This window comes from Theropithecus gelada, chromosome 1, assembly GCF_003255815.1.
Source record: "Theropithecus gelada isolate Dixy chromosome 1, Tgel_1.0, whole genome shotgun sequence".
In the NCBI taxonomy this organism is placed as follows: domain Eukaryota; kingdom Metazoa; phylum Chordata; class Mammalia; order Primates; family Cercopithecidae; genus Theropithecus; species Theropithecus gelada.
In genome coordinates, this window is record NC_037668.1 from 120,048,907 (window position 1) to 120,063,183 (window position 14,277).

A 14,277-nucleotide genomic window follows, 5' to 3' on the forward strand; every position below is an offset into this window, starting at 1 on the left:
AGAAAACAGATGACCTATGCTGTCAAATGTGGTCCTCAGACTAGCGGCATCAGCATCTTATGAGCCTGTTAAAAATCTACAGTCTTTGACCCATTAAGGCCTACTAAAACAGAATCTGCATTTAACAAGATCCCTGGGTCTGGATTCTCATGCATACTAAGTTTAAGAAAGCACTAGCCTAATATTTGTTTATAACTTCAAACTCCAAAAGCAAAACTTCCTATTCCATAAACAAGATGGTATATTCCACCTCTGGCAAAACCACTAAGAATATCCTTCTTATAAAATGTATTTTAAAGTGATTTTCTTTATAGAAAAAAATCTGCTGTATCATGCTCCTTGCTCACATTTAATATGTAGTTTAACTTATAAAAATAGGTTGACACACAACTCAGAAACATTTACTATGTAAAGCTGGATGCAACTGTATTTCTTTAAAACTGTAATTTACCACACTGTAAGAAGCACTTCTGCAAAAGGTGGTGAGACCCTCAAAACTCATGATCCTGAAAAACAGGCCCCTTGAGAAATGAAAAGAGCAAGACTTGGAAATCAGGAGGGTAAGCAAGCAAGGAAAAGAGGGTTCAGGCTATTAAGACGACGATTTTTCAAGGACATTCATTCACAACACAAAGAGATTTTCTTTAGATGGTTTGGGGGATTGTTTTGTGTTTTAAGATTCAGCTTTTGCAGTTCTATAGATGTAATTATCTTTAATATTAGGTTACAGCACAGTATTCCACTGATATGAGAAATACATTTTGATCCACTTTCCTCCTCAAAAGGAATAGGTTGGGGAAAAAATTACAAAAGCATCATTCTGAATTTCTTAAGCATATGACTCCCAAGCGTTCTTCCTTCTAATAAGCAGTTCTGGTCACCATTATCTCTTGCCAGTATCTCCAAATCCACCTTTGCCCAACAGTCTATTCTCAACCCAGCAGCCAGAGTGGTCCTGTTAAGACATCCTTCAGATCATATCATTCCTCTGCTCAAACTCTCCAATGGCTCAGTGTCATTCAGAGTGAGAACCTTATGATGGCCTACAATGCCCCGGGCTATACACACCCGCACCCTCTCCCACCCCTCAGTTAACTCTCTGACTTCCCATTCCAGCAGCCACGTGGCCCACCTGCTGTCGCCTGAGCACTTCAAGCAAACTTCCACCACAGGGCCTCTGCACTTTCTTTTCCTGCTGCCTGGAATGCTCTTTCCCCAGATATCCACTTAGCTCACCTCCTCCAAACCTTTGCTCAAATGTCATTTTCCTAGTGAGGCCCTTCCTAATCACCTTACTTCAAATTGCAATCCCCGCTAACAATCCCTAACCACTTTGCTTTTTATTCGTGGAACCTGCTGAAATATGCATTCTGTTTGTTTGTATCTGGTCTCTCTCCACTAGAGACATGCTTCAAGAGGGCAAGGATTTTTATCTGTTTTGTTTATTGCTATCTCTCCAACACTTGGAATAGTGTCTGAAATACAATAGGTACTCAGTAAATCCTTGTTAAATCAATCAATCAATTAACACTTTGGGAAACTTAACTGTATTAGAAAAAGATGAAAAAAACTCATTCTTTGCACTAACTCCAAAATCTCTCCCCTTTCTGTGCCTCAGAAGCTAGCAAAGTACCTGAATCTTAGGAGGTACTCAAAGTTGACCAGACTACAAGTCTTCATCTAAAACATAGTAGTTATTTCAAAGTTTAAAGAAAAGGCAAAATGATAAGTGGTTCTGTCCTCTAACTCAACAGGAAAAGATAAGGGTGGGCAGGAGCTATACAGCATTTTGCTTCACCATGTAGTATTATAACTTTAACTTTCAGCAATTTAACAACATAATTGTCATGCACAGGTGCATCCCACTGGAAAAGTTCGTCACAGGAAAATGCTGTAGCAGTCCAGTGGGGTCAATAATGAAAACAACACAGCAGGGAGGCCAGGCACGGTGGCTCATACCTGTAATCCTGGCACTTTGGGAGGCTAAGGTGGGCAGATCACTGGAGGCCAGGAGTTTGAGACCAGCCTAGGCAACACAGTGAGATGTCATCTCTATAAAAGATCACAAAATTAGACAGGTGTGGTGCCACGTGCCTGTAGTTCCACCTACATAGGAGGCTGAGGCAGGAAGATCTCTTGAACCCAGGAGGTTGAGGCTGCAGTGAGCCAAGACTGTACTACTGCACTTCAGCCTGGGTGACAGAGCAAGACCCTATCTAAAAACTAAATAAATAAATAAACAAACAAATAAATAAAAAAGCAGGGCCGGGCACGGTGGCTCACGCCTGTAATCCCAGCACTTTGGGAGGCCGAGACGGGCGGATCACGAGGTCAGGAGATCGAGACCATCCTGGCTAACACGGTGAAACCCCGTCTCTACTAAAAATACAAAAATTAGCCGGGCACGGTGGCGGGCGTCTGTAGTCCCAGCTACTAGGGAGGCTGAGGCAGAAGAATGGCGTGAACCTGGGAGGCGGAGCTTGCAATGAGTGGAGATCGCGCCACTGCACTCCAGCCTGGGTGACAGAGCGAGACTCTGTCTCAAAAAAAAAAAAAAAAAAAAAAAAGCAGAGCAGGGGCTGACTCCAGAGGCTGAACCTCTGCCCTCCCTTGAGGCCTATGCTACCTGTGTATCCTGTATCCTTGTGGGTGGGGTAGGAGAGTAGGAAGGAAGGGAGGTGTTACTCAGATGGCCCTAGTCAATATTCTGGACTAGGACGCAGTTACTCAGGCATATGAGGACAAAAGGAAGCAAAACAAAGAATACAGAGCAATTTTATCAAGACTTTTTCCTTTTGCCATATATGGTTCCCCTCATTGCCAACGAAGAGAGTAACTTAAAAATAATTTTTTAAATCAACATTTTCCTTTGAAGGTAGTAAAATTTTCCACATTACACTGTAGATTTTTTTTAAAGATTTTTAAGAGCTGGCAAGGGAGGGCAGGGGAATAGCTGGGCTTCAGTCCCCAGAACACCTGCTCCTACTCCTTGGAAGGAACATTCCAAGAGCTAGGGCATTTTTCAGCCCCTAGAACTCCACCTGATTGACAGTGCCCTCTCAGAAAACAAAAATGTGACTTTGAAGTTCAGGACAGATGTTTTTTAGGCCATTCTGGCAGAGATTGTTTTAAAGAAAATGAAAGTCGGTGGCTCCCATGGATGTGGTGCGCGATGGGCCAATCATGCGCCTCGGTGCCGAGCAGGGTCAGTCCTAAAGGAAGGCCTCTCGCTGGCACACTTCCCGGAACACTTCCCAGAACACTCCCTGCTCCTACACTTCCAAAATCCGCGTGCTCAGAGCTCAGAGCTCTATGGGGTGATAAAGACACCCCCAGAGTTGGATTAATTACCAAAGCAAACAAGCTGAGAAAGTCTAATTTCCTATATACACAACCGTACGCAAGGATAAGCTTTTAGCAATTAAACAGCTGTGTAGGCACATATAGATAAAGCTGCGTCTTGATGGAAGTGTTGATCACTATAAAACACACCATCACTGCTGTCCTAAAATAATCCAAATCAATCAGAAATCCAGAAAGCTGGGTGGCAGTTATACAGCCTACGATAAAGATGCAAAGCAAAGAGAAACCTGGATTCTCTTGACTTGGCTAACGTCAAATCTAGGAATAATCTTACTCATTCTTGGTAAACATCCTCCCCTCCACTATATGCACATTCAGTTGCCCAACTAGCTATTAGTAAACTCTCCTTGAAAAATGATAAAAAGGGCCAGGTGCGGTGGCTTACAAGCCTGTAATCCCAGCACTTTGCGAGGCCAAGGCGGGTGGATTGCTTAAGCTCAGGAGTTTGAGACCAGCCTGGAAAACACGGCGAAACCTCGTCTCCACTAAAAATATAAAACTTAGCCAGGTGTGGTGGCGTATGCCTGTAGTTCCAGCTACTCAAGAGGCTGAGGTGGGAGAATCATTTGAGCCCGGGAGGTCAAGGCTGTAGTGAGCTGAGATATTGTGCCACTGCACTCCAGCCTGGGCAACAGTGAGACCCTGTCTCAGAAAAAAAAAAAAAGTAAAAGGCCTTGCATTAGGCTATCCACCCCACCTCCACACACACACACAGGTCCATACAGGGCAAGGGAATCTTTGAGAAATGAACTCACCTTTCTCTCAACTACTGCCTCAACTCCCGTGTGTGTGTGTGTGTGTGTGTGTGCACGTGCGCATGTGTGTTGTGTGTGCACGTGCATGCATGCACATGCAGTTTCTGCAGAAAAATCTAATGGAGAAGGTAGACAGGGAGGTGCTTCATCACACTTGGCTATGCACAATATCCTCAAAGGGAATACACTCTAAAATGCAGGCTACCCTATCCACTCTGGGTCTTTTATTTTTGAGACGGAGTTTTGCTTTTGTTGCCCAGGCTGGAGTGCAGTGGTGCCATCTCGGCTCACCACAACCTCCGCCTCCCAGGTTCAAGCGATTCTCCTGCCTCAGCCTCTCCAGTAGCTGGGATTACAGGCAGTCACCACCATGCCACTCTAGGTCTTTTAATAGCAGTTCTTTGCTCTTTAAAATAAAGTTTGGCGCTCTGGTGACAACTGGGATCACATTTGACAATGTGTCCTTTCCTTGTGCATCAAGAAGCAGAATTAAACACAAAACTGGTTAAAATAACCAGCTAAAGGCCGGGCATGGTGGCTCACACCTGTAATCCTAGCACGTTGGGAGGCCAACACAGGTGGACCACTTGAGCTCAAGAGAGTTCCAAACCAGCCTGGGCAACATGGTGGAACCCCACCTCTACAGAAAAAAAACACAAAAATTAGCCAGGCATGGTGGCATGCACCTGTAGTCCCAGCTACTTGGGGGGCTGTGGAGGGAGAACGGCTTGAACCTGGGAGGTCGAGGCTGCAGTGAGTCATGATTGTGCGATTGCACTCCAGCCCAGGCAACAGAGTGAGACCCTGTCTCAAAAAAAAAAAAAAACAATAAAAATAAGATAAAATAATCAGCTAAAAACAATAATAATCACAGACCAAATCAATTAGCTATGTTCTAAGACCTAAGGTTTGGCAAAAAAAAAAAAAAAAGAAAAAAGTCGAGGGGGCGGGGGCGCTTTTTTTCAGTTTGCTTTGAACCTTTGAGCCTATCCATCTTCTATCCTTACATTCCCTGGTGGCAGCCCCCTGCCGGCACCCTCCAGCCTTCCTGCCCTTATGAGTTTACAGGCTTCGATCATTTGATTGGCAGACAGGAGATAACTATGGCAGAACCACCTCTGAGGTTCACAGGCCATTAACTCAAATCCAGGATTTCTCTTTCAAGTACAGGATAAATGAATAAACTGAATAACGAAAATGTATATATACACAGTGGAATACTATACAGTCTTAAAAAAGAAGGAAGTCCTGTCATTTGCAATAACACCGATGAACATGGAGGATATTATGCTTAGAGAAATAAGCCAGGCACAGAGCGACAAATATCGTATATGATCAAACTTATATGCGGAATCTTAAAAAGCCAAACTCATGGCCCGGCGTGTTGGCTCACGCCTGTGATCCCAGCACTTTTGGGGGCCAAGGCAGGTGGATCACAAGGTCAGGAGTTCAAGACCAGCCTGGCCAAGATGGTGAAACCCGATCTCTGCTAAAAATACAAAAATTAGCCTGGTGTGGTGGCTCGCACCTGTAGTCCCAGTCGGGAGGCTGAGGCAGGAGAATCACTTGAACCTGGGAGGCAGAGGTTGCAGTGAGCTGAGATCATGCCATTGCACTCCAGCCTGGTTGACAGAGTGAGACTCCATCCCTCCGGCAAAAAAAAAAAAAGTCAAACTCATAGAAACAGTAAAATGGTGGTTACCAGAGGTTGGGGAGTGGGGGTGGAAGGACTGAGGACATGTTGGTCAAATATACAAAATCTCAATTAGGCAGGAGGAATAAGTTCAAGAGATTGACTGTACATCATGGTGACTAGAGTTAATAACAAGGTATTATAGTAGATACTGCCACCACTGAGCCCAAGATGGCCATGACTCCTGCAGAGGTGATCCACCCCCTCACCTACCCCTCTAGGACTCATGCCTTCCTCAAAAATGCCTGGGCCATGGAGCTGGTGCCAGTCATGTCCTTCACCATGGGGGCCAATACTCAGTCTCTACCAAGGACAACATCATGACCAACCAGGCAATGCCCTGCAACTATCTAGTGCCCCTCCAAGGCGGTAGGAACATGCCGACATGCAGAGCCACCTCCAGGACCCCCAGTGTCCAGCTTGGAGCTGCCAAAGAAACTGTGACTACCTCACTTGACAGTGAGGAGGCCCCCTCCCTACAGCCCCCTATAAAAATGTGAAAAAATACATATTTTACATATGAAAATTGTTGAGAGTGTATTTTAAGTGTTCTCACCACAAAAAATGATAAGTATGTGAGGTTATGCATATGTTACAAAGCTTGATTTACTCACTACAATGTATACATGTATAAAAACATCATGGTGTACACCATAAATATGTACAATTTTTATTTGTCAAGAGGTGCTAAGGATGCACTATACCAAAAAGACCATAAGATTTTTTGGTGCAGTTTGTCTGCAAAAGCATGTTTAAGTTCCGGTCCAACCAAGACTTGAATGTCTTTCTAAATCACTTACTTTCTCTAAGCCCTATTATTCTCATTCTGAAAATGAAGAAAATAGTGCCTGCCTACCCCCAGAGGGTGCTGTGAGGATCAAATGAAATACTTGTCATAAAAACATTTTTAAGATTACAAATACAGGCCGGGCGCGGTGGCTCAAGCTTGTAATCCCAGCACTTTGGGAGGCCGAGGCGGGTGGATCACGAGGTCAGGAGATCGAGACCATCCTGGCTAACATGGTGAAACCCCGTCTCTACTAAAAATACAAAAAAAAAAAAAAAAAAAAAAAAAAAAAAAAAAAAAGATTACAAATACAGTATGATATTATTAGTTTAGACTCTACCCAAGGCTGCCAGCTTGTCCCATTCTAGACTAAGTATTAACCAGCTGGTATCTCAGCTTGCCTCCCATAGACACAAAGAGTTCAGAGCTTTCTTAGCAGGAAAATAGCTCAGACTAAAAGCATCTCGATTTTCCTGTGCACTCTATCTGGAATTCCAGGTACGTCCAGTAGAGAGGGAAAGAAATGTTTCTCAATACAAATCTATGTGCAGGTTGCAGACAAGTTTCCAAAAGGACACATCTGGGCACTGAATTGAGACAGTGGAATGAAGAAGTTAGCCATTCCACCAGTAGCCCACTGGCATCAACGCCAGCAGCACTGCTGCAGAGCTCACCTCAGCAGCACCCCTCTGACCTGGCACAAAGGGCCAGTGGTAAGTCCAGCCCTTCCAATCAAACCGATTTCCCTGAATTCTCCATGTGTGCCTCTTTTTCTCATTATTAAAACTCCTGGAAACATAGCCCTGCCTAATGCTGGCAAGCCTCAGAGGCAGCAGTGAGTATCTTTTAAAGATGTGTAGAACAGTTGGGAGGTTTTTTTGTTTGTCTGTTTGTTTTGCCTTTTCAAGTTTTTATTTTTATCCATTTTTTGCATTAAAAAGAAAAGCACAATTATCACAAATTACAAAGGAAAGCAAAGCAGAACTAGAATAATAAATGAATCACTTCAGCCTGGAAAGCAAATATTTTCAATAATATTAATATTATAACACAAGTATAGAAGAGTTTTTAAAGCAAAACTTAGACTGAAGCCCATAGTATCAAGCACTTATTTTTTAAACTTCCCACTTTTCTTACATTAGATAAATTATAGGATCTAAGATAAGAGGCCAATAAATAACCTAAGATAATTTCTTTTTCTTCTTTCTTTTTTGTTTTTAACCCCAATAAATCTCTTGTATTTATTTTCTCTCTCTCTCTCTCTTTTTTTAACCCAAGTAAATCACCTAAGCTAATTTCCAATCAGGAGGCATTATGGTCCTTACACAGCTCATATTCACCAAGAGCACAGTCCACCCTCCACCCTCAACAGTGCTATATGATAACAAAGGAACAAGGGGGGGGAGGGAAAGCATGAGGTTTTTTTTGTTTTGTTTTGTTTTTTGAGAGGAGTCTCGCTCTGTCACCCAGGCTGGAGTGCAGTGGCGCGATCTCGGCTCGCTGCAAGCTTCGCTTCCTGGGTTCACACTGTTCTCCTGCCTCAGCCTCCCGAGTAGCTGGGACTACAGGCGTCCGCCACCACACCCAGATAATTTTGTTTTAGTATTTTTAGTAGAGATGGGGTTTCACCGTGTTAGCCAGGATGGTCTCCATCTCCTGACCTCATGATCCACCCGCCTCGGCCTCCCAAAGTGCTGGGATTACAGGCATGAGCCACCGCACCCAGCCGAAAAGCATGAGTTTTGACAAAACAACACTAACACTGGGATATGGCTTGCTCCCCTCACCCACCCGGCCCCAACCTCCTTCATTCACTCTCTACCACAGGCAGAGAAGGAAAGAAAGGTTTTTACCGAAGGCCCAGACAAACCCATTGAGCTGGAACAAGCAGGCTCCCATGATTCTAACTTGGGCTCAATTTATGTACTCCCTTGTGCTCTGTCCCTCTTCTGGCCATATAACAAAAAGAGGCTTTTGACAACCTTCACCCCTCTGCTACCAGACCTCCACACCTTCCCACCAATTTACAGCTTTAAGGCCACTTTGGTTAAGTGAGAATACAAATAAAGAAGGCCCATTACTTGAGGGTCCTTCTGCTCTGACGACCTATGTCTGTCTCTTCTGAGGCCAAAGGGGCTGAATCTGGTTCCAGGATGTCACACTGGTAGCTACTCACCTGGTATTTAATCAATCAAGAAGAGGTTTATTCATCCCACACAGAGGGTCTCCTCCCTAGAGGAGGATCTAGTGGTTGATGGGCTGGATTCTACAGCCAAACTGCCAGGTTCAAGTCTCAACTCTGTCACTTATTAGTTCCAGGACTTTGTACAAATTGTTAACCAAACTGAGTCTCAATTTCCTTGTTTGTAAAATGGAGGTGATGATAATAAGAATAGCCATCTCATAGAGTTGTCTTCTAAAGACAAAATAAATTAGCTGGCACAGATCAAGCCCTTGATAAATGACAGCCTGTGAGCCGAGCGCTGCTGGGTCTGAAGCTAATGAGGCTACATACTCAGCCTCACTGTTTGAGGCCACCGTTTGAATTCCAAGATTAAATAGTGCATGCCTTTGGCTCCAAGGGATGGAAGAAGAGAGCATCCAAACCACAGAATAAAATCCACAGGCCTTATTATGATATTTAAGATCTTTCATAATCTACTCCATCCTTCTTTCCAAATAGACCTCCTGCTACATTTCCATACCAGCTCTCCATGTCATCATTAAAAAAAAAAAAAAAAATTAAGCACCTAAATGCCACATTCTGTACTAGGCCAGGTTTTCCCATCTGGTCAACTCAGCGCCTTCTTCTTCCTAGACTCTGCCCAGTCTTCAAGACAGAGCTCAAGATCTAGAGCTTCCACAAAGCCCTCCCTGGCTGCTCTGACCCACAGGGCTCCCCCTCATGACCCCTCTGAGGTCTTTGGGTTTTACTTGGCTTTCACCATACATTCATTATTTGGTCATATGGTTATATTTTATAAGCCTAACTAAAGTACGAGCAACTCAAAAGAAGGGATGAATGTGGCGGGGCACGGTGGCTCACACCTTTAATCCCAGTGCTTTGAGAGGCCGACGTGGGAGGATCGCTTGAGATCAGGAGTTCAAGGCCAACCTGGACAACAGAGCAAGACCCCATCTCTCCAAAAATAAAAAAAGTGGGGTGGGAATGAATCTTACATTTTTTGCATGTATATCCCTAAGTGACTATTACTGTGCTTTGTACTTAGCAGGGATCAGTGAGTAAATGATTTACTTAATATTTCAGGAGGACATAAATGGCTCAAAACAAACCTATTCCCATTCTTTCCAAACAAAGGCCCTTCAAATCAATCCTTCCTCACAGAAGCCTAAAGGCTCAATCTCCAAACCTGGTAAAAGTAGGTTTATAGTTCCACCTGCCATTTATTAGCTGTGTGACCTTAAGAAAGTTATTTCACCTCTCTGTGCTTCCATTTCCTCACTTATACACTGTGGATAATCAAAGTATCTATACTTCTTAGAGTATTTATGAGGATGAAATAAGATAATACATGTAAAGAACTTTGAGGCCTGACACACGGTAATTATTTGAAATATTCATTGTTATAACTACCCAGATGAGCTAAATTCAGCTTATCCAGAATGCCCAAAAAATCATTTTATAAAGTATGCTGGGCCTACAGAGAAAAATATTAGATATTAGCACATAAAAAAATTTTTTTTCGGCCAAGCACAGTGGCTCACACCTGTAATCCCAGCACTTTGGGAGGCCGAGGCGGGCAGACTGCCTGAGCTCAGGAGTTCACGACCAGCCTGGGGAACACAATGAAACCCCATCTCTACTAAAACACAAAAAATTAGCTGGGCGTGGCGGCATGCGCCTATAGTCCCAGCTACTCGGGAGGTTGAGGCAGGAGAATTGCTTGAACCCAGGAGACGGAGGTTGCAGTGAGCCAAGATTTTGCCACTACACTGTAGCCTGGGTGACAGAGTGAGACTCTGTCTCAAAAAAAAACAAAATTTCCCTTCTTCTTCTTCATTCATTTGATCTACTATATTTTGTAAAAGGGAAACAACCAAAAAACTTCGACACCAAAAAAGCATCCATACCTCTGTACAATTATTTATCAGTTGCCTCATGCTATTATAAAATCTCTAATTCAGCCAGGGGTGGTGGCTCATACCTGTAATCCCAGCTGCTCAGGAAGCTGAGGCAGGAGAATCTCTTAAACAAGGAGGCAGAGGTTGCAGTGAGCCGAGATGGCACCACTGCACTCCAGCCTGGGTGACAGACAGAGCGAGACTCTGTATCCAAAAAAAAAAAATCTGTAACTCTACTGTCCCTTCCACCTCGGCAAAGCTTTGAGTGTGTATTCAACTCAAATATATATATACTTGTGTGTGTATTTTCCCAAAGGCTTGAAATAGGAAAGGAAGATCTGAAGCAAAACTGATTCACTATCAAATTCATCAAGGCTGGACAGGGCCATCAAACTCACTCCTTTCCCATAAAGTGCCTTCTTCAGTTGTGTTTTTCAGTCTGACCCAGGCATCAATGAAGGCAGAAAGCCCAGCCTAAAACCCACAAGGTGAGACTAAATATCTTGTCATCAAAACAGCATATTTTCCATCAAGCCGCTTCTCTCCCTCTTTCTCTCTCTGTCATTTTTTCTTTTTTTTTTGGCAGGGGGGCATTTCTACTACTTCTCAATGAGATTTTAAGTCAATTCCATTGTAATACAAAGGCTAAAAGGCAAATAGCACTTCAATAATGAGACGAAATGAAACTGCTGATAGACAAAAATAGAGAATGGGCAGTTCAAATTCATAAACTGGCATTCAAAAAACAATGACAACAAAAAAGGCCTAGCAACTTTCTTTCAAGATATTTATGGCCGGGGGAGATGGCTCACACCTGTAATCCCAGCACTTTGGGAGGCTGAGGCAGGCAGATCATGAGGTCAGGAGATTGAGACCAGCCTGACTAACACGGTGAAACCTCGTCTCTACTAAAAATACAAAAAATTAGCCGGGCGTGGTGGCACACGCCTGTAGTCCCAGCTACTTGGGAGGCTGAGGCAGGAGAATCGCTTGAACCCGGGAGGTAGAGGTGGTGGGCATCTGCAGTCCCAGCTACTTGGGAGGCTGAGGCACGAGAATTGCTTGAACCCAAGAGGAGGAGGTTGCAGTGAGCTGAGATCAGGCCACTGCACTCCAGCCTGGGTGACAGAGCAAGACTCTGTCTCAAAAAAAAAAAAGTTACATATTGAAATATGCGAAATAGGCAAAACTAAATACCTCCCAAGCAGCCTACGTCAAGAGTGTCGCCTCAATCTAGAAGATCTATTCATTTGCTAATAAAGAAAAAGACAAAAATGCTTTCTTGAAATCCTTATTCAGGGACAAAAATGTAAATACAGGTCAGGCACACACCTGTAATGCCAGCACACTAGGAGGCCAAGAAGAGAGGATCACTTGAGCTCAGGAGTTTGAAACCAGCCTGAGCAACATAGGGAGACAAAAATAAAACATTAGCTGGGCATGGTGGCACACACCTGTAGTCCCAACTAGTTAGGAGGCTAAGGTGGGAGGATCACTTAAGCCCAGGAAGTCAAGCCTACAGTAAGCCATGATTATGCCTCTGCACTCCAGCCTGGGTAACAGAGTGAGACTTCATCTCAAAATATATATATATATATATATATATAAACAATCTATGCATGTAACAAAATTAAGTGGGATTATTCATTAGCGTATTTGTTCTCTTCCTTCCTCCACCAAGGTTAGCCAGGTATCTGCATCACTAACATGACAATGCCAGCACCAACCTAGTAAAATATAGCACAGACCAATGTATTATGTATCTACACAGAAGTCAAATATTTTATTTCCCTAAAGAACATAAATATTCAAGTTCTGCATGAACACCACATGGGCTAAATTCCTCTCAACTAAAGAGACTGGGACAAAATGTATCCAAAAATATATAACAAACATGCAATTTATATTATGCAACTTACCTGCAGTGGCTAAACAGGAACTCATCAGGGCAAAGATGGCGATCACATAATGGGAAGTCATTTTTATTTCTCCAACAGTGTGTCTCATCCAGTCACTTCAGCCTGCTCAGAGCACAATCTTTGCAAATCAGAAGTAGTCTTAAAGTCCCTCCTTGCAATTTTCAAATTGCCTGTAAAACAAATTTCAATAAGCAAACTTAATGAAGAAACTTCACAAACGGGCACTAAAGTTAAATGGAGAATTTCTGAAAAGCATAATATAAGAAATTTATCTTAAAAGATGCCAAATAGCACTCAAGCAAACTAGACTGAGGGCAGTGACTACCTAATAAAGATTTTTATTGCAAATACTTTTGCCAATGACATATTTGTTTTTGACTTTTGTTTTCTTTTTGAGATGGAGTCTTGCTCTGTTGCCCAGGCTGGAGTGCAGTGGCATGGTCTTGGCTCACTGCAACCTCCGTCTTCTGGGTTCAAGCGATTCTCCTGCCTCAGCCTCCCAAGTAGCTGGGATTACAGACATGAGCCGCCACACCTGGCTAATTTTTGTATTTTTAGTAGAGATGGGGTTTCACCATGTTGGCCAGGCTGGTCTTGAACTCCTGATGTTGTGATCCGCCCGCCTTGGCCTCCCAAAGTGCTGGGATTACAGGCGTGAGCCACCGCGCCTGGCCCTGTTTTGACATTTTAAATCTTTGGTTTTATAGAGAATTTTCAGGACTACAGAAGAAAATCAAGGTGCACCTGAAATATAACATCACCAGTTAAGTTGTGGTACCAAACTTATCAATGACACTTGATACATGCAACCCTAGTGCCAACAAGAAAACAAAACCAGCTCTGATTAGAGACTCAATCTAATGTTATAATAACAGAGTTATCACAAGGATCAAATTAAGTTGCACTGAGAAGCAATCTGAAAAAAATAAAGAAACGTAAAAAGGCAAGGTCCTTATTTCAACTGTTTGCCAACATTTTAACAGGAGAAAAGTCTTCCCTGTCTCTCAGCCCATCTGAGACTATCTGGTTACTGGACTTGAGGATCTAGAAGGTTCTTTCTAATCTTTTCCTATCCAGAGTCTTGAATGAGAGTTTTGTGGTGGTTTGCCTAACTTGAATATTCCTCACATGGCCCTAATGGTTACTGATTTAGACACTCCGAAGCATATTTTTCCAGCCCTCTATCCCTGAGCCTGGCACAACTCACAGAAGTTCAATTAACAAACATTTACTGAGCATTTACTATGCTGCAGGCATGGTTCCTTCTCATCAAGAATAAAAGTTATGGGTAAAAGTGCAAAGACCTTCCCTGATCTAGGTCCTGGAAAAGGCAGAATGGTGGAGTTTCCAGGCGCCATCTCACACACCTGGGGGTTGTGGCCTTATTATCTTCACTCAGGAAATATCACCCAACAGGAGCTGCCCGCTACCTTCAGAGACAAAGCCAATGTGGGTGCGTGAAGATACAGTACAAAAAAAAATATTTTTAATGAGTTTGTAATTAAATGGTCTTAGTCTATTGCATCAATTGTCAAAGAGAAAGATATTTAAAATGGCTCTTTGCAATTGTAACATTGCCTATGAATAGGGTGACTGCAGGACAGGGGTGGGAGGCAGCGGAAGCCTTTTCACTGAATTCCCTTCTGGGTTTTGTATTAATAACCTATGCAAGTATTA

The 14,277-nt window shown here is 43.2% G+C and overlaps 1 protein-coding gene across 4 annotated transcripts in view; it reads right to left on the reverse strand.

Moving 5' to 3' along the window:
- TGFBR3 (transforming growth factor beta receptor 3) overlaps nt 1-14,277 on the reverse strand; it is a 226,348-nt gene that overhangs the window by 169,772 nt on the left and 42,299 nt on the right. For all 4 annotated transcript variants that reach the window (XM_025395686.1, XM_025395675.1, XM_025395665.1 and 1 more), the window contains one exon: nt 12,601-12,770. In XM_025395686.1, coding sequence (XP_025251471.1) covers nt 12,601-12,688 — 88 coding nt within the window. In that variant the 5' untranslated portion in view covers nt 12,689-12,770. The remainder of the gene's footprint in view (nt 1-12,600; nt 12,771-14,277) is intronic.